The sequence below is a fragment of the Nilaparvata lugens genome, chromosome 6 (assembly GCF_014356525.2).
Source record: "Nilaparvata lugens isolate BPH chromosome 6, ASM1435652v1, whole genome shotgun sequence".
In the NCBI taxonomy this organism is placed as follows: domain Eukaryota; kingdom Metazoa; phylum Arthropoda; class Insecta; order Hemiptera; family Delphacidae; genus Nilaparvata; species Nilaparvata lugens.
Genome location: NC_052509.1, coordinates 64,667,489 through 64,693,525, shown reverse-complemented (window position 1 = coordinate 64,693,525; position 26,037 = coordinate 64,667,489). Strand labels below are relative to the sequence as shown.

Genomic DNA, 26,037 nt, shown 5'->3' with positions numbered 1-26,037 from the left:
GCTGCAAGATAATACGCAAAGTATTAAGAGTTCGCAAAGTAATACTTTGCGCACTAGAGCGGAAAAGTGATTCTTTGCGTTCTGTAATCAGTGCAGGAATGGTCACTTTTCAAAGTAACTGTAGGAAAAAAATATTGTTCAACATCAGTAAATGATTTGGCTTTATAAAAATTACGGAGTACCGTTATAATGAATAGTATGCAGATTTTAAATGAGACTTACCATATAGGCCCTGTAGGCATGATAGAACATATCACGAGACTCTTCCCTGTAAGAAAACAATTCACACAATTTAAAAAGGGAATCATTTTCAGAAATAGTAAAGTGGGTAGTAGTAGAAATAATTTTTCTACTAAATAGATTGGAAAGGTTGCTAAGGAAATAATTTTAAAAATCTGGTATCTAAAGTATATTTAGTGTTTGAATGAAAACAATAGAGAATAGCCCAATGACCTATCAGACATACTAAAATGCTCCAATACTTAACGTCAAGATATGACCACATTAAACGCAAATCTGCGCGTGCACTTGCTGGTGGCGTCCAATGTGAGCAGCGACAGACAAGTCACAATGTGTCTCTATGTGTCACAATGTGTCTCTATGTGTCACAATGTGTCTCTATGTGTCACAATGTGTTTCTATGTGTCACAATGTGTCTCTATGTGTCACAATGTGTCTCTATGTGTCACAATGTGTCTCTATGTGTCACAATGTGTCTCTATGTGTCACATGTGTCTCTATGTGTCACAATGTGTCTCTATGTGTCACAATGTGTCTCTATGTGTCACAATGTGTCTCTATGTGTCACAATGTGTCTCTATGTGTCACAATGTGTCTCTATGTGTCACAATGGTCTCTATGTGTCACAATGTGTCTCTATGTGTCACAATGTGTTTCTATGTGTCACAATGTGTCTCTATGTGTCACAATGTGTCTCTATGTGTCACAATGTGTCTCTATGTGTCACAATGCGTCTCTATGTGTCACAATGTGTCTCTATGTGTCACAATGTGTCTCTATGTGTCACAATGTGTCTCTATGTGTCACAATGTGTTTCTATGTGTCACAATGTGTCTCTATGTGTCACAATGTGTTTCTATGTGTCACAATGTGTTTCTATGTGTCACAATGTGTCTCTATGTGTCACAATGTGTCTCTATGTGTCTCTATGTGTCACAATGTGTTTCTATGGCTCTTTCTAGATTTCATTTCTCATCTGCTTCGTCACATGAGCACATGATTGTTTCCAATGTGAACATACCCTCAAGATGTTACTTTTGTTTGTAAGATCAATGTGGTATCTTCTTGATCCAAGCTACTTTTTATTGATGATTGATTCACGAGAAAGGTTGAAATTTAAATTTTCCGAGCAATTATAAATGAAGGTACTCTATACAGTAACTATATTACCCACAGTATGGCCATTGACTGTCACGCTTCTGATTGGTTAGCTCGGTCACATGGTACAAATCCGCCATTAAGATTCCAAACAAACTTTCAAGTCCTATCTTATAGCATTATAAATTTGGAACTTATCACTTCTTTTACCGATTGTAAACATATTTTAAACTCACGATGAGTTTGATTTATCATTTTCAAAGGGAAATTGATTATACTTTAATATAGGCAATAAAGAAAATTTTAAAAACACTAATAAAGCTTGAAACATTAATTTTCCTTCCTTCGGACTCATAGTAGACCACTTCTAGAGCTTTTGCGGACAACTTATTGGGAACGAGTGATCTAGATAATATGCAGAAAGATAAATTTCAATTTTATTATATTTCCTCATCCAATTTATTGGATCGAACTTCAAATAATCCAATTTCAAAATACTTTTTGCGGCTCAATTAAATATAACATTCTATGAAATAGAATATAGTGAGATTCACTTAGAAGTAGCAGCATTCCTTATAGTTATAAGAAACATGGATCGTTCGTGAGTGGAGATTGAAGGTTTCTGTGGGCTCCTCTGGAGAAACTACTCAATTTCCCCCTCTCCTCTCTAAGAGAGGACGAGATAAACGACTTCTTGGAAAAACTAGAAATTGAAAATTGGACATACAGTAACTTTTTCTTCCATATCGACGTATGAATCTCGGGATTTCTGCTCAAACTACTGTTTGCAAGGCCAATTCTTTCTGAAAGTGGACTAGCTTACAATTTTTTCACATTTTTTCTACTTTCTTCGCAAATACTTCCCTTTTCTTCTCCTCTTCACCCTTCATTTCTTACTTTTATACCCACTACCTGCCTATTGCATGGGAAACCATAGTTGGCTAGGTATTTTTCCTCCTTTCTTTCTTTTCAGCACACCCCACCATGAAACCTGTTTTTGTATTTTATTAAAAATTTATTTTTAATTGTGAATTTATTTTTGATTGTGATTTTTTTGTTTTGATTTATTTTATGTAGGTATATTGTATTGTTTTGAATAGAATTGATTGACAATTTCTTAGTCTTTTTCATTCAAAATTGATTGAATTTTGAGATGGCTCCAAACCAGATGTAACGGGGCCGAGTGATAGTTGTACCGCACAAGTCATACTATCTACAGCCATCTGACTTTGTGTTTTAGGGCCGGTTTCCGAGCTCGGGATTTAGCTAAGTTCTAGACTTTAAACAGATAGAGTGAGAAAATTGGCTTTCCGAAACGAGGCGTAGTCGTAGTTTTCATGATAACCTTTGTTTTTTTCATTTCTATAATTGGAAACGTTTTTCCTTGACGAAATGAAACACTCCTAAATAATTCAAAATATCTTAAACTTTACACTATTTTCTCTTTATTTTGTGTTCAATTTTCTAGGTTTTCGAAATTCAATTTAACCCTACAGAGACACACTTACTTTATGCTAACACAGTAGACACACTGGGGTGTTGAACCCCCCAATTTAATTTTCTTGTTTCTTTGAAAAATATAGAGAAAAAAGTACTTAGCCCATACGTCATCATTTCTTAATCATTTTTGTTCCAAGTGCAAACAGAAATCGAAAGTAAAGCACTGCTTATCAATATTTATACTACTTTAAAAGTACGTATGTTCCGCCTGAGTGTTGGAGCTCCTAATCTGGTTTGAAGGAATGGCTTGATCATTGCCAATGACAACTTTATCAAAAACTCACGTCTCTTCATTTTATTGTTTTGAACCTCAAGTTGTAAAGTATCAGAGCATTTATTCCAATCTGATCCATCATCCTATACCACATTCGTGGTATTTTTTACCACATTACGTGGTATTTTTATTACTGAAAGTTGATTACCCTTACTACTTTCAGCCTACTTCATTTTATTAATCAATAATTTGATCTTATCTACCTATATAGTTATTTTACTCTATCAATTTTCTGTTTTTTTTTCTCTTAAATATTTATATTAATTAAAACTTTTACAAAATTTCCATTAATAAATAAATCCTTAGCTTAATTAATAAATTAACGTTTTGGTAGAGAGTTAGTGGGGAGGATATTTTTAATATTCTTTCCGAAGAATGGACATTGATATGTCCAAAGCTCCGCCAATTTATGTAGATGCATAACAATATGATTATTATCTATAGTTATTATATTACAAATTGCTTTTTCATATCATATACAGTTCAATAATTATTTTCTTAGTCTATATTATGTAAATTCATCTATAATTTTGCTGTATTGTAAGCTATTGTATATAAGTGTATAAGCCAGTATATATTGTAATCTACATAAATAAAGTACTCAATCAATCAATCAATTCGTAGTGGACAATACAAGTAAATATTGTCCTACGTGAAAGACACTCTGGGGTGTTAGACACCCCAAACTAAGAACAAGATGAGCTGGTGACCTTGTAGAATGCTATTACTGACTGGAAGTGGTGGAGAGCAGTTGACAATGCTTCAAACCTAATTTAGACTGGGCAAAAATTCCTGTCTGTTTGATATTGTGAACTGCAGAACAGGGAAAAAAATCCCTGGGGTGTGAAACACCCCAGTGTGTCTCTTTAGGGTTAAACGTGGACTGTGACTACGTCCCGTTTTGGAAAGCCAATTTTCTGACTCCAGCTGTTTAAAGTCTAGAACTTAGCTAAATCCCGAGCTCGAAAACTGGCCCTTCATGTTTATTACCTTCTGCTGAAATATATCCGGTGAACGCCGATCATGGATTGAGTTTACCTATTGAATTACTGAATCAAAGGTTCCCGAAAAACCAATGTTGATATTTTGAAGAGAATCCCTCCATAGTTTCTAATTAGTGTTGTAATCCTACTTTTTAAAACTACTGTATTTAGAAAACTCTCAAATATTCTAGCTAGATAGTAGGGATATGAAATTCTATGAATTAGTTAAAATATATTTAATGAATACTTACTTGAGACTGTCTCTCTCAGCCTTGGACATCGGCTGGGAGGTATCGTTGCTTTCAGCATATTTCGACGCCTCAATTAAAATAATAATGTGAACAAAAACTAAAACGGCCGCCCACATTTTGAAAATAACTAAACACACGCACTCACAAACACCACTTCACCTCATAACGATTTCAAAAACTAAAAAAATACCCAGTTTCCAAAAATAAACTAATCAGTCTTTAGTTCCACCTGATCTTATTGTCAGGATTGATAGGAAGTTGACAAAGATCTTTCATCAATATTTGGTTTAATTTTAATGAATGTTGACAAATTTGTTTCCATTCTTTAATTGTTTTTAATAGTTCAGTAGTTGATCTACCAGAGGGTTCTTAAAGATCTCGTCCCACTTTTTCAACGCTTTCGATGATCATAAAAGAAGCAGTCAGGAAATTTGGGTGAAAACAGAATTCATCTCGCATCTTGAGCGCTGGATTACTTTTCTTCAAAGAAATTCCTGTAAATTGAATGAAAACAAATTTAGACACAATACAACTGAGTTGGTTGTTACCAAAAACAATTTTCAGTAGATAGGCCTACTCATCAATGCATCCAACTTATTTTTTGACCTATTTCTTTCTAAATTTGGTAAAGGAGCTCTTTTGGGCTAAAGATTGTTTTCACAATATTTCGTAAAATTTCTGCAAATTAAAATCTATAAATAAACTAATGATTAAAAAGCCATTTTGGATAATCACCTAAAACAGCAATCGTTCAATGTGGATCCACCTTTCCTTGTTCAATTTCTAAAATACATCATATAGATTGAAGTGGTATTACATAAAATTCAAGTTCAAAAAATTAGTAACAGGTTTAACGAAATGGGATTTATGTGCATGGTTTGAGTTACAAAAAGTATTACAATTTCAACACCTAATGCAAAATTGATGAAAAACTGAATGCTTATAGATCACAAACTGTATACCTTGGAAGAAGGTTGTTAAAGCCACTGAGATACTTTTTGTGTAGTTGAGAAGTTGATATTGTGGTAATTATTCATATTGAATGAAAAAGACTAAGAAATTGTCAAAAAACCACTGATTTACCACTGTTTATCAGAGATTGACAATGGTGTAATAACCGAAACCGGTCTTTCTAATTATCAATAAATCAGTGGTTTTTTGACAATTTCTTAGTCTTTTTCATTCCACTGAGATACCGTAACAAAGGTAATGATAAATATGTTCTTTGAATACTTTTTGAAATAAATAATGTAGCTTGAAAATAGTATTTCCTGGTTTTTCAAAATGAATAATTGACCGAGCGAAGTGAGGTCTATTCAAGTCGAAGGTTTTGCATTTCTTTTCATGTTTAAATGTTTATATGTTGCACATTTACAGCGAAACGCAGCAATAGATGTTCATGAAATTTGACAGGTATGTTCCTTTTTGAATTTCGCGTCGACGTATACAAAAGGTTTTTAAAATTTTTCATTTTAAGGATAATACAAAAGGAAAACGAGTTTTCTTCGAACACCAATATTACCGTAAAAATCAGACTATAGAATTATTCATCATGAATCAGCTGTCTAGTGGACTATAATACTACCCGTTCAAAAACATCAAACATCTTAGGACCGGTCTCCGAGCTCGGGATTATAGTTTGTGTAAAATAAGTTGAGACTTGGTCCTCCATCCGAAGAAATTTACATGGTTGCCAATTCGTGTAAAATTGCAACTTTCTCAAATTTCAAATTCAACGTCAGAATTGGAGGTAGAATATCATCCCCGATATCCTAGTAGTGCTAGAAAAGATCCAGGTTTGAAGGATTGAAAGGAAATTCAACTTTTATGATAAAATTGGAAACATCGCGAAAATTTGTTTTTCTTTTGAATATCACTTCTCTCAGAATCATGGGGCGTTGTAATGCGTAATAATTTAATATCAAATTAACGGGGAGAATGTGTCCTTTCTATTGGTGCCCAGATAATTTTTATCCGACATATAGTTATTATTTAACTAATGTTTATGTTCGTCAATGTCGAGACATTTCGAGCAGAAAACATGAAATTTTCAACATGCTGGAAACTTTTTTGTTTCAAAAGATAAGTGGGTGGTGAAAGCGAGTAAGTTTCTCGGAAAATAATTGAAATTATTTTTTCAATTGTCAAAAGTAGTCGGAAGATCGTATTTTTGGTCTCCAAAGAATTTTAAAGTTTAAACATGGAGCTTTCTGTCCTATCATACCGTGACGTGTCGTCCCGGAATGTGAGTGTGAGCGCTGTTATCAGGTCTGGCTGCCGTTGATACGCCAATACAATCAACCCAACTGGACAACTGTCTACTAACGTTGATGGAAAGATACATTTTTAAGGGCCGGTTTCCGAGCTCGGGATTTAGCTAAGTCCTAGACTTTAAACAGCTGGAGTCAGAAAATTGGTTTTCCAAAACGGGGCGTAGTCGCAGCTTTTATAACAGTAGTCGTAGTTTTTTATTTTCTCATTTTTATAATTGGAAATGTTTTTCCTTCACGAAATTAAACGTTCCTAAATAATTCAAAATAGCCGAAACTTTACACTAGGGGTATTCACAATGTTGGAGTTAGCTGGCTAAGTCAAGCTATTCGCTAACTCCAGCTATTTGCTAAGTCTGTCTTAGGCCCTTGTTATACGGACAGAAAAAACGCGACAGATAAAACGCCGACGCTGAACTAACAATTCAGTGCTGTTATACGAGCAGCAATAACGCCGCGTCGTCGACGCCAGGGAGCTGTTATACGAGCAGCAAACACGCCGCGGCAGGCTCCGAGGGAGCCAATAGGGAGAAGTGTACGCCCGGAGGAGTATGGTGGGGGGGAAGTACGGATCTGCCGCGTAAAAGCTGCCCGTATAACAGTACTCGCGTCATTTCTATCGCGTTTTTTCTGCCAATTTTACCGGTCCGGTCGCGTTGTCGACGCTGACGCCGGGTTTACAGGGTCCGACGCGACAGATAAAACGTTCGTATAACTTGCACACAGTGACGTCCATTGCTCGGTAGGCTTGGCGTCTACGTGGCGAAAAATCTGTCGCGTTTTTTCTGTCCGTATAACATGGGCCTTAACTCAATGCTATAGTGGTACGTTAGAAAAAAATTAACAGACGAGATAGCAGATAGCGCAGGTTTGAGTCCACTAACTGTAGCAATCTCTGTTAAAACGGCAGTCATATGTTTATAATCTTACTTTTGAGATATAATAAACTTTGAGTTAGACAAATTATCCGCTTGGATCGCTACTGCAGTTAGCTAATAGCAGATGGTTTTAGAAGGGGCGTTCACAATCCAGAGTTATCAAATAGCACTTATGCTGGCTAAAACAACATTGTCAATACCCCTATTGTGTACCAAATTGTATGCTAAAAGCTTAAACTTTTCGAGATATTTGACTGAATTATTTCAAACGTAAGCAGCTAATTGCCTCTAGAAAGGCTGTAATGAAACACTGCTAGGATTATGGATTATTCGAGGCGAGGTTGTCATTTTCACTATTTTATGATCATGTGGCTCGTAGTTGCTGAATTTTTCAATCGTTCTGTATTACTTTCCTTGCCCTATTACCATAGGTAAGGAAAGTATTGCTTTCCGAAAAAAAATAAGGTACCCCAATTTCTAAATTTCTATACGTTTCAAGGTCCCCTGAGTCCGAAAAAGTGATTTTTGGGTATTGGTCTGCATGTGTGTGTGTGTGTGTGTGTGTGTGTGTGTGTGTGTGTATGAGTGTATGTGCGTCTGTGTACACGATAACTCATCTCCCAATTAAAGGAATGACTTGAAATTTGGAACTTAAGGTCCTTACGATATAAGTATCCGACACGAACAATTTCGATCTGATGCAATTCAAAATGGCGGCTAAAATGGCGAAAATGTTGTCAAAAACAGGGTTTTTTGCAATTTTCTCGAAAACGGCTCCAAAAAATTTTGATCAAATTCATACCTAAAATAGTCATCGATAAGCTCTATAAACTGCCACAAGTCCCATATCTGTAAAAATTTCAGGAGCTTCGCCCCATCAATGCAGATAGATTCCCAATTATCAGGCTTCAGATACAATTGAAACGAAAAAAATCAAGTGGAGTAGATTGAGCATGATCTCTACAATTAATTATTAATGTTCAGTAACATTTTCACCTAAAATTTAAAATAAGCTTTTAATTCGAGAAAATGTGATTATTCAATGGCAAATTATTGTTGATTCTATTAAATCATTCACTATGAAGAGATAGCAGACCTCATGTGTGTCTCCAGCGTTATTGCCCTGTCACCAGCTGGCTCAAATCTTTGAATAGTAGACTTGAGATGCGCGGGAACACTAGCGTCAGGTGATCAATTTTCATAACGGCAAGGAAAGTTGTGTGAGTGCGCCACACCAGATTTTTTTGTTTTTGTTGATCCCAGCTATTCATAGCCTATGGTAGCACACCATTCAGCCGCTGTCCTCGACTTTGAAACTCCTGAGAGGCCAAAATACGTTGTTCCTAGTACGGTACGTTTGATAATTGGAAAAATAATTACAATTATTTCTGAGAAACTTTCTCGCTTACACCATCCACTTATCTTTTGAAACAAAAAAGTTTCTAGCATGTCGAAAATTTCATGTTTTATGCTTGAAATGTCTCGACATTGACGAACATAAACATTAGTTAAAAATAACTATATTTCGGATAAAAATTATCCAGACACCATTAGAAAGGACACATTCTCCCCGTTAATTTGATATAAAATTATTACGCATTACGACGCCCCATGATTCTGAGAGAAGTGATATTCAAGAAAATAACAAATTTTCGCGATGTTTCCAATTTTATCATAAAAGTTAAATTTCCTTTTGATCCTTCTATCCTTAAACTTTTCTAGCAGTACTAGGATATCGGGAATGATATTCTACATCCAATTCTGACGTTGAATTGGAAATTTGAGAAAGTTGCAATTTTACACCATTTGGCAACCCTGTAATTTCTTGGGATGGAGGGCCAAGTCTCAACTTATTTTACACAAACTATAGACTTTAAACAGCTGGAGTCAGAAAATTGGTTTTCCAAAACGGGGCGTAGTCGCAGTCATGTCATAGTCACGTTTGAATTAAATTTCGAAAAACTAGAAAATTTAACACAAAATAAAATAAAGAGAGAATAGTAGGGGTATTCACAATGTTGTTTTAGCCAGCTAAAGTGCTATTTGATAACTCTCTGGATTGTGAACGCCCCATCTAAAACCATCTGCTATTAGCTAACTGCAGTAGCGATCCAAGCGGATAATTTGTCTAACTCAAAGTTTATTATATCTCAAAAGTAAGATTATAAACATATGACTGCCCTTTTTAACAGAGATTGCTACAGTTAGTCGACTCAAACCTGCGCTATCTGCTATCTCGTCTGTTAATTTTTTTCTAACGTACTACTATAGCATTGAGTTAACACAGACTTAGCAAATAGCTGGAGTTAGCTCGACTTAGCCACAGCTAACTCCAACATTGTGAATACCCCTAGTGTTAAGTTTCGGCTATTTTGAATTATTTAGGAATGTTTAATTTATTTCGTCAAGGATAAACATTTCCAATTATAGAAATGAGAAAATAAAAACTACGACTACTGTTATAAAAGCTGCGACTACGCCCCGTTTTGGAAAACCAATTTTCTGACTCCAGCTGTTTAAAGTCTAGGACTTAGCTAAATCCCGAGCTCGGAAACCGGCCCTTAAAAATGTATCTTTCCATCAACGTTAGTAGACAGTTGTCCAGTTGGGTTGATTGTATTGGCGTATCAACGGCAGCCAGACCTGATAACAGCGCTCACACTCACATTCCGGGACGACACGTCACGGTATGATAGGACAGAAAGCTCCATGTTTATTTTCTAGACATTTTAAATTGATAAATTATTTATTAATTTTTGAGAAAACATAACAGGTTAATGAAACTTACTGAGCGCGAGGTCTACTGTTCACAGAACTACTAGTTTGTATTCCTGGCTTGTATACCTGGTATTCTTCAATGTTACAGTACGTTATTAAAGAATGTTGTTGGTTTCCTATGTGTTCATATCAGATGTGAGACAATAGAAATTGATTCAAAGGTGTACTGTAAGTTTACTAAGCAAACATAGCTACAATCTAACTTCCAAGATAAACATTGCAGATCTACAAGAACATCATCTTGCTGAATCGCTATTTTCACACTCTCTCATTCCATTTGTGCTCTCTCTCTTTCACACACTCTCATTCTCTCTATTTTTCTAAATATTTTCCTGGTTCAATAAAAATCATTGTTGAATGTTAACGTCAATTAAATCTATAGCTATAATTAACCTACTATTAGGGTATTAATGATTAAATAGAAATAGATTTTCAATGTGAAGTAATCTCAACCTGAACATCTATCTACCTTGGACTCATGGAGCATAAAATATAACTAAAATTAGTTTATGATTACGTTTTACATACCGTACGGTAGACTATAAAAGAAGTTCGCACAATAAAATATTAGGTCTAAATTATGTATTACCGTATTTTAATTTGCATGTAGGCATAATATTATGACTACTTCACCATGAAGAAATCGCCTAAGTTACAGGGACATTTGACTTTAGCATGAAGATATCTAACATAGATTTGTATTGCTTATTGATTGGTTTAGTTAGATGAATATGTTAAAATTGTAAAGTTACTTATCATCTTTATTATAAACACTTACTGGATTTTTCAACCAAAACGGATATGATTGCTCAATATTTTGTTGAAGAAAAAGAACATACTTATAGTATCGTAACATCTATTATGACATGGTAAATTATCAAATTACTCACCTTCCATACTAAAACCCCAATTCTAAACATTTCACAGGTAAGGCACTAATAGGAAGTAAAGAATTTAAAGTTATTAATAATAAGGAAATTATAACTAAATAATTAACATTCAAGAGTTTGAACTTTTACAGCATCTTCTGTGTGCCAGAGATCTAGCCGAGGACCTTGGTAACAAAACCTATCTCCCAAACTCATAAATTCAAGGGCCGATTGAAGGTTGACCTCTTTCTATCCAGACAAAAACGTTACCTTATGAAATAAAGTGTAATATTGTATTAGGAAATAAATGAGTACAGTTGTAAATGTAAATAACTAGATAAACATTAGCTACGGAGAAAATTGAGTGTAGCCTTGGCTTGGAGTTCAACAGCTGTACTATTGCATTTTACATTTTGTAGACGTCGTAATCAATTCTATGCCACCTCGATTACTACAATGAAATAAATGAATTGAGGAGCTTTAAAGGAGACGACCCCATCAGGATAGCTTTTAAAAGTAGCAAAATGATTTCCCGTCGAGGAGAAGGTCAGATTTTCAATGTACTTGAAAAAAGAGTACCATCATACAGAGCTACAAGTGAGAAATTTGTCAACTAGGAGTGTCGGCCGGAAGGTAAGGTAAGTGCATTTTTTTGCAAAATCATTAATCTTGGGCTGGTCACTAATGATAGGACATGCATCATACATTGTGAATATTCTGATATAACTAAATCCAATTCTAAGTGAGAATTGATTATTAAATAAGAAGACTAAAAATTAATTAGATGAATTAAAATGTTAGAATCAATCAGAAATTGAAACAAAGGGGAAATAAGTACGGTAACTTTTCAGTATCTAATATAAACCAAAGCTGCTAATATAATTTGTAAACTAATACTAATTGTTAAACTGGTGCTTCTTTAAAAAAATAGTGGTGTTCTTTCTTGTATGATCATGGAGAAAAGCTCATTTCCACATACAGTAGGTACCAATAAGTACATATTGGTATACTTATACCAATAAGTATCTAGGCAAATTCCATTTACATACTGTATGAGGAGTGCATCCAGAGTTTGAATTGAAACTTATCTCAATAAAGATAATAGTCCCATAATGCAAACAATAACAGAATACTCTTCCTCCAAACAACATGATTTTTATATAATATAATTTATAAATTACTCACCAATACACTGAGAAACCCGGTGATATTAATTGCCAAAACTGGAGCCAGTGAATTTCAGCATAATGGTGCTTATCATTTTCTCGCACTCAATATCACCGCATTTTCTTTTTTTAATAAAAACTGTTTATTGTAAATTCGCCATTTTTATACTAGAGTTGAGCTATCATACTGCTTTTATTTGAATAGTCATTATTTGAAGGGTATTTTCTTCAGAAATTATAAATTTTTGTTAGAACACTCAAAGGCAAGTATATGCCTTCTAGTACTCTGCCGCCAAGTATATAGTTTAATGGTTTTGTCCTTAAACGTTATATCATTCACTCACGTTTGAAGCGTTATTACAAAATTCCCGATGTCTCTGTACCCACTACCTCCGTAGTGCATTCTGGAGACGTCAGCACAGGTAGGACTTCTACACCAATAAATTGTTGATTTCAGCTGATCTATATCAGCTCATGTTTTTATTGGTGTAGGAGCCCTACCTGTGCTGACGTCACCAGGATTCACTATGGCTTTGTTCATGGAGGTACTGCTGTGTCACACTGAAGAAAATGTTCGATACGGTACAATTTATTTTCCTCTGACCCAGTAAACACTTAATGATGCAGCTTGGAAAAGCAGTTCTGGACTTTCTCGAATTTCCAAGGGAGAAGCACCTTAAGGGCCAAGCCACATGAAGCGTTATTTCATTGGTGGCGAACGAATCGGCAAGACAGAAAGCTCTCCGAGTGGCTGATTATCAGCTGAGCTGATTGAGTTGGTGTACGGGAATCAGCCAATCGGAGAGCTTCCTGTCCAGCCGACTCGTCCACTGCCAGAGCAAAAACGCTTCATGTGGCTTGGTCCTTAATTGGGCCTCAACTAACGAGCGTCATAGACAGGACGATTCGTCCACTGCCAGAGCAAAAACGCCTAAAAAACGCTTCATGTGGCTTGGTCCTTAATTGGGCCTTAACTAACGAGCGTCATAGACAGGATACATTGTCTCTTATGAGGAAAACTATACAAGCGCCATAAAAGATACGCCCCATAAGAGACCATTTTAAAGACATGCCAAATAAATTTTGAGCTCGTATAGTTGGGGTCTTGCAAATACCTATTATTACGTATAAGTATAATACTATATGGGTATTGGTCTTACTCAGCGCTAAAATACAAAGCATTGTAAGCAAACTGGAGATACTGTACCATGGGGCAATAATTGAAAAACACGGAGAAAATGCAAGAAGTATATGTTTATACAGTTTATCAGTTGGTAGTATAAATTAAATATATTATAAATATAAAATAAAATTAATTCGACATATTATACAGTATATTATAATAAAAATGGTTCAAGTCTTAAATTCATAATAATGCTGAATTCATTTGCCGCCTGAAATTAATTGCGAAGTAGTTACTGACAATAGAAATAATTATAATTATGTCTACTACATAATTAAGTTTTAGAGACAGTTGGTCTAGTTTTTGTTCTACGACAAAAGTAGTTGATGCGTTATCAAGACACTGAAAAGCTCAATATTATCAAACTACTAAACTATTGTGCCTATTTATTTTTAATGTAGAAAAACAAATCCATCACTATAATACATGATATAACTATTATTATTTATTCAATTTTTGTGAAATGAAATACCTCGTACATGGACACTAGTAAACCTTTGAAACAATAATCTCAATTATTTGAACAGTCCGATGCTATTCATTAAATTCCTAACATAGTTCACGTACAAATATGTAACTTCCACTTCAATCAATTGCCCGACATATAGACACTCGTTCATTCTACTTATAAAATCACAACATTCAATTAAAAAAACACAACTCCAATCACAAGTCTAACCTAGTTTGATTCTTGCAAGAAAATATTACTCGGTTATGCATAAAAAATACTAATTATCAAAATCCCGATAAAGAGTTCAACAGTCTTAAATTACAAATTTTGGAAAATTACGACGTAGTAATATAGTAGTAGAAGGTCATCAGTGCATAATAGGCTTGAGGAATATTTATGATCGATAAATTCGTGAAAGTAAGTGACTGGACTAAACTGTACTCATTATTTTATAACAAATAATGACCATGCGGTACTAAGGCTTCGGTATGATGTAGAGTGATTCATTATTAAATATTCAACAAGTATAAATTATGAAAATTACATCTAAGTAGATATTAATAATGAGAACCAATATTTTCCTAATATGTGGTAAGGGCTAGGAAAGTCACAATCGAATTTTGTGGAGTAATATCATGACGTCACTGAACTTTTAGGTGGATTTCAAACCACTCTCAACCGGAGGACTAATTGACTGATTCTCAACTCATTTGCATGTATATCTATTATTTCCCTACTGTAACACGATTTGTAGTTGACAGGAATTTACTACAAGTAAATTGTTTCAATACAAAGATCCAGTCACCAAAAATGTATTAAATATGTCATTGATTCTTTGAATTATTATCCATGACAATTGGCTTGTTTTAACAATTCGAGTGATGATTTACAACAATAATTAAGAGAAGTGTAGGATTCAGTATTTAAATTAGAGAATCTAATAACACCTGAGTCACGAAAACGGATTTATCGTGCATGAGTAGGATTTTAGGATTAGCATGGGTCAAGGAAGAAAACTATCTTTAGAAAATCTTCTCATAAAATTGTTAAATCATGAATATTAGTCGATAATTATCATTATTAATATAGTTTACTTGACATTTACAACTTAAACGACTAGCATGAAAGTCTACGACCACAACTTGAATTAAATTTTAATTGAAGTCTTTGAATTTCAATCATTACAAACATAATAGATAAGCATTCGACGATAATATACACTTGGTCTTCAGACTATCTGTTCTCAGAACACACTGACACTTTACCGATCGCAATATTTTTACACTCACTGAAATAATTTACAGTTGTAAATTTAAATTGTAGACGAATTATTATATTTCACTGCACTTTCTAATTGTTCACACTTGTCATTTGACTTGACGAAAATTCAAATCATTTCTCGCAGTTGATGAAATTCACTTTCAGGACATATAAAGGTTTTTGAGCATAAAATCATTAAAAATACAACAAAAAACTGTACAACACAAAGACCGATCACTATCACAGGTTGAAGGGAAATACAAACATAGAGGAATAATACACGAAAATAATTTTTATATACATAAAACTACAACTCAAAATGATGATAGAATTATAATACAATGATGAATAGATTTTTGGCAAAGGGTTTCAGTATGAGAATTTTATATATATAGATTCTCAGATAACATTTAATGAAATATGAGTGTTCTGTATTATATTCGATCATTGGAAAATGTGTTATTGAAAACTGGAATTCAACAGTTTTATTGTATAGATAATTTTACAAATAATATTAGAGGGGATTTATTACATTTGTTGAGATATCAGCTAAATCCCACATGAGTCTGAATACTAATTGAGAATGATTAGGAGGAAGAAATAGAATTTTCAATTGAACTCACTAGGCATGAAAAATGCATCGAAATGTAGAAATCAATCTGAAAACTTTTCATGTAAATCTCCAATGAAATGAAAAAGGTTCAAAATCAAGGCAAGTTTATCAAGAATTTGAGCCTTGTTTCAGTATAGAAAAGGTAAACAAAAGTCTATGAACTTTTATATGATCATTCAAGTGGAAACAGAGGAACGTTGAACAGTATTTATATTTCTATGATAATAATTTTAATATTCCCAGTCAAAAGTCGACCTAATTCAATTACTAGCCGTATTTCAACGTATATATCCAAAAGATCTACTTCTGATGCCAGAATATACTTCTGTACAATGAAAAATCAACAGGAGAGAGTCCATTTATAATGGAAAATCAAGAAAGACTAGTCTTCATTTTAATAAAATTAGAATTGAAAAAGCTTGGAGAATGGGAGAAGAAACTACCTTAAAAATAAAAAGGAGGACTGAGAAACAGTCAGAACATTAGATTGAGACATATCAACAAAACGACGTTCAACAGAGGAAAACTGAAAACAAAGTCGTTCAAGTATAATCTAAATCAAATCAGTGAGAATTAAAAAATTAATTCTGTTCTATAAAACTATTGTCAATTTCAATGTATTGAGAAGGGAGGATTGAAGTGTGAATCAACAAAAAATGTTGAATTGCAGTCAAATTTCATAAAAAAACATTACTAAATTAATAATATCATAATCCAAAATATTGTTAAACAATACACTGTAATCGAACAATGCTCGATAAATAGTCACTTGGTGAAGAAGGGGCTGCTATAGACTGTAGTAGTCTATAATCTTTGCTATAGACTATAAAATGTCACTAGCATACGGTACACTGAATCGCAGTTGATGATGGAATCGAATGTTAAAGCATAATATAACTCACAATACAATGACATTTGAAAGGTAGAATACGTTGATTTTGTCAATACCACAATATTTTCAACAATGTAACAAAGGTTATTGTCCCTTCAAAAATAACAAACAACATTAGTTCAGTTGAAGATGTGGTGGGTGTTGCCATGAAACCTGGTTCTGTAATGTAAATTAATTTTGAACAAATATAGTGGTATTGACAACATCTACGTATTTTTCCTTTCAATTATGGAGGAATACCACTACATCTCTTACCATACAATCAAACAATGAAATTTAAGAAAGCTCGAGGGATAGTCAGTAGGAGCCAGACCATATTAGGCGTTTTTAGAGTCGGCAGGGCAGGGAGCTTTCCGATTGGCCGATTGGGTTGGCGCCTGAAAAACGCTTAATGTGGTCCAGTCCTATGGGTAGAAGGGAGCTGCTATAGACTGTAGACTGTAGAATATCACTAGTATACACTGAATTAATAATCGCAGTTCGTGAATGAATCTAAAGTTTGAGAAAAATGTAACTCACAATACAATAAAATTGAACAAAGCTCGAGGAATATAGTCAGTTTGTGTAGAGGGAGCTGGAATATAGTCACTAGTAGAGTGGAGCAGCTAGACTGTAGAATGCAACGAGTCGAGTTTGTGAGCTTTACCTCTGCACAGCGTTGATGATGTCCTTAAGAGTGTTGTGCATCTGTTGCAGGGTGTTATTGTTGTCGGCCTGATTCCGCGCAGACGCAGATCGCAGGTTGCGCACATGTGCATCGAGCCGAGTCAGCAGTTCGCAGAGGTGGAAACGCGCGTGCGGAGGTGCAGACGACTCAGCGTACGCCAGACACGAGGCGTGAAACAGGTTTGCCTTGTCGGAGAGCTGTAGCCAGGACTGTGACGTCACTGTGGGTGCACTGCGCAGTGTTGCCAAACTTGCCTCCAACGCTTGCCAGATGTCGAGAACGTTTGCCAACACACCGGGCGTGGCGTAGATCGCGGCAGCCTTGCACGGTGGCTTCACGGGGTTCACAGCCGGTTTCACAGGAACGGCCGGCTTCTCTTCCGGTGGCCACGCCCTCTTCTCCTTCACCACTTCCGGGGGACTGCTTTCCCCCTCCCACAACTTCTTCAGACTACTTATACTACCCGTGCTCCTCCTCTTGTCGTCCCCCTCCTCTCCAACGATCTCCTCCTCCTTGTTATTCGTCTCAACCTTCCTCAACCTCGACTTCAAGTCCACAATATTATTATCATCAGCGCCTCGCTTTATTTCAAACTTTTTGAGATGTGCTTTGATGGTTGAACTCTCCTTACCATTACTGACAACATCCCCAGCACTCACTTTCCTTAGATTTGCCTTGAAATCAGGTTCGATGGGAGGGGGAGGCGGTGGTTCCCCGGGGGACTCCTTCCCCCCACCGTTCACCTTCTCCTTAATCTCAGCGGCCAACTTCAGTTCCAACATCTCCTTCATCATTCCGGGGTACAGCGTTTTCAACACCTTCGGTGACGTTTTCTCGGCGCTTTCCGTTTCGGGGTTATCTTTGGTGTGTGTCGGCGAGGGCTGTTGCTCCTCGCTGGGAGGAGTAGGGGTGTGTGGTGGAGGGGGAGAAGGAGGTTTGTCGTGAGGACGAGCCCTACGAACCGGTTCCGACTTGGCGCTGCTGCAGGAGTCTGTCGACGGTTCACGGTGACGCAAACTGACGCCGAACCGGTAGCTGGCCTCCTCGACGCTAGGTTGCGCGTTGTCGAGGTCCTCGGGTGGTGGGGGAGGGGGGAACTCAAGGTCGGCCAAACTGGGTTGTCCCACTCTGGCTGGGTTCGGCGCAGACGATTCCTGACTCCCTCTGATGGCACTCGACTCCCTCTGACTCGCCTCCTGACTCCCTCTAATGGCTGCCGCGTTTCTGTTGCGTGGCGACGACGGTGGATGATGGTGGTGCTGGAATCCACCCGACGAGTTGCTCCTGATCATGTGACCAGGCTGGTTACGCACACTGCTTCGCGGCGAAACCGATCTGGGAGGCACTGCTGTTTCACTCTGCACCGGCGATGTTGTTGTCTTGGCAGTTGTTGTTGTTGCTGTTGTTGTGGGCTGTTGTTGTTGGCCCTCGCTGAGGCCTGACTGGCGCAGTGACTCCAGGTAGGCGCCGATGCGTGCCCCCTTGGGCAGAGTGCCGTACCGGTTGATGGCACGTTTCACGTTCTGTACTTCCAGGGCCGCCACTTGTACCACCTGTTAAACAATCAAACACAACATTAATAATACATAATAAACAAATTATATTTCCTTTAAAATACAAATAAAATTTAGTAATCAAATTAATAAAATGTACATAATACTTAAAGTACAATACAAAATTTAGAGCAGATATAAAGAAAAAATATTTTTCTCGGAAATTAACCTACTCAAGCTCTAGTATGATTGAGGCAGTCCTTAATTGCTCTAGTATGGAAAACCGACTGGAGCGATTCAAGTACTCTACAACACATATTCTAGAGCACTCATGTACTAGGTGTTAGTAGTAGTAGTAATACATTTTGTGTGGGACGGAAATATATTGGGTAAGTGAGCTTTCATATTGTTCGAAATTATCACATTACATCAAATAAAAAAACGTGTTGAATTGAGCAATAGTTAATCAATTAAGAATATACAGTATTGAAATAGACAGGAGAATATTATTATTAGAATATCATTTTCCAAGTAAAGTCTATCCTAATTATGTGAATAGGTCATGATGTATATATGCCGAATTCTTTCAGTGTCGTTTTAAGGGTTACTCAAAATGACTTAAGTTCAGCCCAACGAAAAGGTGTATTGAATTCAACTTATTGTCAAAACTTGACATGCCAAACATGATTCAAACAAATATACTACAACATTTATTTATTTTATTACTTTTAAATGTTGTACTGCTCAGTAGTTTAAATAATGAGCTTGACACCGATGCTTGACTCAATCAATAAAGACAGTTAAAGAACCAATTTATTACATTTAACTTGATCTTTTTTAAAATCTATTTCTACAGGTCTACTTCATAGTTTCTATGTAAATAGACTCCTTTGGATGTAGAGCAAATCATTGCCAATCAGATGAATAATTATTTAAAAAAAAAACAAATATTTTTGGTTAGATAGTTTAGGAACCAATTAAGTACATTTAACTTGATCTTTTTTAAAATCTATTTCTACAGGTCTACTTGATAGTTCCTATGTAAATAAACTCCTTTGGATGTAATGCAAATCATTGTCAATCAGAGAAATAATTATAAAAAAACAAATATTTTTAGTTAGTACCTTTTGCTGTTGACTGACACTGTTGGCGGCCTCCTTTGGCGGATAGGTGCGACTCTTCTTGCCGCCCCCGCTGCGATGCCCCGCCCCCATTGACCCCGCCCCTACTGGCCCCGCCCCCGCTCGCTTGAAGCCCTCCGAGTGCGCTGTGCCCGAGTCATCCGTGTCTGGCGTCATCTGGTCCTCACTGTCACCTCCCTTCTGGCTACCCCCTCCAACCCCCGTCATGCTTTGCAATTCGCGGGTCATTCCTAAAGAACACATATCATTCTGTTTTATAAAATTGTATTACAATGATATTGTAAAAAATGTCATTGTTGTTAATAAATTTCAATATAATTCTCATTCATTTCTTTATGCTTCATTAAATTTTAGAAAATGACACTGTGGGCCGGTTTCCGAGCTCGGGATTTAGCTAAATTCTAGACTTTAAACAGCTGGAGTCAGAAAATTGGCTTTTCAAAACGGGGCGTAATCGCAGTTTTTATGACAGTGATCGCAGTTTTTATTTTCTTATTTCTATAATTGGAAACGTTTTTCCTTGACGAAATTGAACATTCCTAAATAATTCAAAATAGCTGAAACTTTTCACTATTTTCTCTCTTTTTTTGTGTAGTTGAGAAGTTGACAATTTCTTAGTCTTTTTCATTTAATATTTTCTCTTCATTTTATTTTGTATTCAATTTTCCAGTTTTTCGAAATTTAATTCAAACGTGATTATACAACTATGACTACAATGCCCCGTTTCAGAAAGCCAATTTTCCAGCTGTTTAAAGTCTAGAACTTAGCCAAATCCCGAGCTCGGAGACCGTCCTTAAATGGAGGGGTGAGAATTGGTCAAGTTTTCACACACTGGTCAGGACTTGTGACTGGTCAGGACAGTTACTTTAATGAGAAGGGCTGTGAAAAATCTGTTATAATAAAAAATTGAGTTGAGTTATTGGATATTGTACTCGAAATACAATAAGTACTACAGCGTGGTCCATAAGTCAGTTGATGCTAGCAATTTTTAAGGTCAGCTGTTGTAATAAACCAAACCACAACTGTTTAGGTTCGTTTACCACAGCTGTTTACTATGGTTTAGATTGAGGTTATGTTTGATGGTAGTTCGTGATAGTGTGTTCAATAGGGGTATTCACAATGTTGTTTTAGCCAGCTAAAGAGCTATTTGATAACTCTGGATTGTGAACGCTCCATCTAAAAAAAAACATCTGCTATTAGCTAACTGCAGTAGCGATCCAAGCGGAAAATTTGTGTAACTTAAAGTTAGTTTGAAAAAGTAAGATTATAAACATAATATGGTTGCCGTTTCAACAGCGATAGCTAGAGTCAGCGGACTCAAACCTGCGCTATCTGCTATCTCGTCTGTTAATTTTTTTCCAACGTACCACTGAGTACATAGTACGTAGTACATAGTACGTAGCATTGAGTTAACACAGACTTAGCAAATAGCAGGAGTTAGCGAATAGCTCGACTTAGCCAGCTATCTCCAACATTGTGAATACCCCGATTGTTATTCGATAAACAATTAATTATAAAGTAAGCAAAAGAACACCGTGTCATCTGGCTTATGGGCCGGCTTGTAGTACTCTAATTTATACTTTTTCACATACGTTGTCACATCTTTCCTTTCTTTGTATTTACAACAATATTAAGATGCAATTGAGTTTTACCACATTAATTAATAATAATTATAATAATAATGAGGGTGATGACCACATAAGTTCGTAGACGTGGGTAATGAGTGAGAGGAATGATGATGAAAGATGATGACTACTTTTTAGGTAGTCGGGACCGACGGATTATCGTCTCCTTCGAAAGACGGGATGGTCGTATCTATGTGATGGTGCTGTGTTCAACAACTTTTGCCCCGGTCGAGATTCAAACACGGGTTCTCTTGATTATTAGATCGGCACGTCTAATTTTCTCAAAAAAATTCGAGTTCTGTTGATTTTCAAAACAGTTGTTCTCAACTAAACTTGACAAAACAACCTTCAATTACAAACTTGAACTATCAGTAGTTAATTTTTGCTATTTGGTGATTCATTATCCACATTTGGACTGTTATTTCGATAGTTCAACTTTGTATCTTGAGAGAAGATTCCCCTTCTTTGATTATATTATAATTTAGAACTCTGAATACAATATCTCTGAAATATAGAAGAAGAAGAAGAAGAAGAAGAAGAAGAAGAAGAAGAAGAAGAAGAAGAAGAAGAAGAAGAAGAAGAAGAAGAAGAAATAATTCAAAATAGCTGAAACTTTACACTACTTTCTCTTTATTTTATTTTGGCTCTTTAAAGCCAATTTTCTGACTCTAGCTGTTTAAAGTCTAGGACTTAGCCAAATCATGAGCTCGGAAACCGGCCTTAAATGGAGGGATGAGAATCAAAGTGGTCAGGTTTTCAGAATTTTCAGGACAGTCACTTTAATGAGAAGGGCTGTGAAAAATCTGTTACAATAAAAAAATGAGTTTAGTTATTGGATATTGAACTCGAAATACAGTAACTACTACACAGAGTGGCCCATAAGTCAGTTGATGCTAGCAATTTTTAAGGTTAGCTGTTGTTACAAACTAAACCACAACTGTTCAGGTTTGTTTACCACAGCTGTTTAGGTTGTTTACTACAGCCTTAGACCAGTTATAGAATAGACACGCTGGGAAGTCTAGCCTCTGAAGCAAACATCTACTGCCATATCTCCAAATCGTGACGTCATCATCGGATAGAAAACTTTCAGATTGTGTCTATTTCAGAAGGATGTAAATTTTTATTCATTAAAATGGTAAACTCCAGCTGCGCTCCCGCTGAAATAGACACAATCTGCTATGGAAAACAATGTAAACAAATTCTACAGGAAAGTTTTCTATCTGATGCTGACGTCACGATTTGGAGATATGGCAGTAGATGTTGGCTTCATCGACTTTTAGTATGAATATACAATAGGCCGTGTCTATTCTATAACTGGTCTAAGACTACAGCTTAGATTGAGGTTATGTTTGAAGTTTTTTCGTGATGTGTGTTCATTGTTATTCGATAAACAATTAATTATAAAGTAAGCAAAAGAACAGCGTGTCATGTGACTTATGGGCCGCACTGTAGTACTCTAACTCACGGTATTTAGATGAAAACGGTAGGGGTCATGAAATGTGTGCGCAGTGGCCAGCCAGCTAGATTGCGTCATCGCCACCAACCGACGTTTTTAACACCTATTGGCAATCTATGAAACTTATTTGTTTAGAAACAGATGATTGGATATAAAATGACGTCAGCTACACCGGAAATTTAGCACAAACATGCGCGTGACACCTACCGTCTTCTTCTATATACCGTGCTCTAACTCATACTTTGTCACATTCTTTCTTCTGTATTTACAACAATATTAAGGTGCATTGAGTTTTACCACTTTAATTCACAAGAGATTTTGAGTACTGTTGATTTTCAAAACAGTTGTTCTCAATTAAACTTGACAAAACAACCTTCAATTACAATCTTGAACCATCATTTTTGCTTTTTGGTGATTCATTATCCACATTTTGATTGTTATTTCAATAATCCAAGTTTGTAATTAAAGAGAAGATTCTTCTTCTTCTCTGAATAAAATCATAGAGAAACAATAGCGTAAGTAGATATCCCATGGTATAGGGAATTTATGTCGCAACTTTTATTGCTATCTCAAGCCGATTACTGTCGATTATTGTCAATTTTTACTGTTTTGTTGGGGTGATAGTGTATGAATGGTACAATTTGAGAGACTACCAGCGTCACACAGCTGCATAGGAAAGAACTATGTGAACTATCGGCTTGTAAAACAGTAAAACTTGCGACATAAACGCCCTATACCATGGGATATCTACTTACTCTATTGTTTCTCTATGATAAAATATAGTACTCTGAACTATAATATGGTATCAGTTTATTTTTATATTTTATAGGTGTATCTTTTTATATTTCAAGGTATTATAGTTTTTTTTATATATATTTTATAGGTGTATCTGGGATGAATAATTACAATATTTAAAGATGACTGATGGAAGCCTTCAATAGTTATCCTCAAATACAGAATCTCCAAAGTCTAACACACAGAATCACCAGTCCAACATAAGTGCTTGCTCAATAATTCAATAATTAATTATTCATGTGTCACAAACCAGAATGGGATAAAAATGATTATCTGAATAATTAGGATAATTTCCTAAAAATAATTTTCTATTTTGTATAAAATCATTTGAAATTTTAGGACAATGTTGATAATATAAAAAGAAACGTTCATGATGTTTTTCAGAATTTTTCATCATCAACTCCTTTTTTTTTAAATTTTAAACATCAATAGCTCATTAACTGCTCATGGGATAACTGACGGGATTTGTGCATGAAAAAAAGTGCTATTTTGAACATTTTTGGAAAACTTGAAAATCGGTCAAATTTATTCTCAGCTTTTATGTAATCCTACTCTCTATGGAGAGTATTGTTAAAGTATTAAAATTAAACACATATTTATTTGTCTTCTTTCATTGTTCAATTGTTTAAGAAGATTTTTGTCTTACCTTCTCAATTGCATTCTCACTTATTTTGTCCTTTTTCCTTCATATACTCCATATAAAAAGCAACTGTATTTAATACACATAGTCGGAGATACACATATTAATGTGAATATAAAGATAATTTGAATGTGGAATGAAATTAAAATTATTCGAATTAGATCTGAGTAAATGGATGTGAATATCGAGGTATTGAGCATTAAGCATCACGCTATTACCATTAAGCAGAGATGAGTCATCCATCATATGGTCAGATTGTAGAGATCCAGGTTCCTGGTCATATTGTGAGTCACGGAAAGAGCTGCATGATGACAGCAGACTGCAAAATTATAAAAAATGTCACACAACTATTAAAAGACAACCATCATTTTATCAGTTACAATCATGGAAAATAGAATGCAAATGAACTGATTTCTAGAGATAACACTGACTCATGAGTTGTGTAAAATGTGTGTACTTTTATGCAAGAATTTGAATTGAGTTGATTAGGAATTCGATGAACTGATTTCTAGAGATAACACTGACAATATTTAAAGATGACTGATGGAAGCCTTCAATAGTTATCCTCAAATACAGAATCTCCAAAGTCTAACACACAGAATCACCAGTCCAACATAAGTGCTTGCTCAATAATTCAATAATTAATTATTCATGTGTCACAAACCAGAATGGGATAAAAATGATTATCTGAATAATTAGGATAATTTCCTAAAAATAATTTTCTATTTTGTATAAAATCATTTGAAATTTTAGGACAATGTTGATAATATAAAAAGAAACGTTCATGATGTTTTTCAGAATTTTTCATCATCAACTCCTTTTTTTTTAAATTTTAAACATCAATAGCTCATTAACTGCTCATGGGATAACTGACGGGATTTGTGCATGAAAAAAAGTGCTATTTTGAACATTTTTGGAAAACTTGAAAATCGGTCAAATTTATTCTCAGCTTTTATGTAATCCTACTCTCTATGGAGAGTATTGTTAAAGTATTAAAATTAAACACATATTTATTTGTCTTCTTTCATTGTTCAATTGTTTAAGAAGATTTTTGTCTTACCTTCTCAATTGCATTCTCACTTATTTTGTCCTTTTTCCTTCATATACTCCATATAAAAAGCAACTGTATTTAATACACATAGTCGGAGATACACATATTAATGTGAATATAAAGATAACTTGAATGTGGAATGAAATCAAAATTATCCGAATTAGATCTGAGTAAATGGATGTGAATATCGAGGTATTGAGCATTAAGCATCACGCTATTACCATTAAGCAGAGATGAGTCATCCATCATATGGTCAGATTGTAGAGATCCAGGTTCCTGGTCATATTGTGAGTCACGGAAAGAGCTGCATGATGACAGCAGACTGCAAAATTATAAAAAATGTCACACAATTAATAAAAGACAACCATCATTTTATCAGTTACAATCATGGAAAATAGAATGCAAATGAACTGATTTCTAGAGATAACACTGACTCATGAGTTGTGTAAAATGTGTGTATTT

General features: G+C 35.3%; 2 protein-coding genes across 8 annotated transcripts in view; both read right to left on the bottom strand.

The window, feature by feature from the left end:
* Window positions 1-11,550, bottom strand: part of LOC111046328 (ER degradation-enhancing alpha-mannosidase-like protein 3) — an 84,062-nt gene extending 72,512 nt beyond the window's left edge. The window contains exons 1-3 of one of the 2 annotated variants that reach the window (XM_039431675.1): window positions 11,163-11,550; window positions 4,347-4,840; window positions 223-268 (exon numbers count right to left, since the gene is read on the bottom strand). In XM_039431675.1, coding sequence (XP_039287609.1) covers window positions 223-268; window positions 4,347-4,462 — 162 coding nt within the window. In that variant the 5' untranslated portion in view covers window positions 4,463-4,840; window positions 11,163-11,550. The remainder of the gene's footprint in view (window positions 1-222; window positions 269-4,346; window positions 4,841-11,162) is intronic. The other variant, XM_039431673.1, reaches the window with a different exon arrangement.
* Window positions 11,551-13,542: 1,992 nt separating this feature from the next.
* Window positions 13,543-26,037, bottom strand: part of LOC111062204 (tyrosine-protein kinase Abl) — a 227,440-nt gene continuing 214,945 nt past the window's right edge. For all 6 annotated transcript variants that reach the window (XM_039431667.1, XM_039431669.1, XM_039431668.1 and 3 more), the window contains 3 exons: window positions 25,797-25,897; window positions 19,991-20,238; window positions 13,543-18,926 (listed from right to left, as the gene is read on the bottom strand). In XM_039431667.1, the coding sequence (XP_039287601.1) occupies window positions 17,349-18,926; window positions 19,991-20,238; window positions 25,797-25,897 (1,927 nt within the window). In that variant the 3' untranslated portion in view covers window positions 13,543-17,348. The remainder of the gene's footprint in view (window positions 18,927-19,990; window positions 20,239-25,796; window positions 25,898-26,037) is intronic.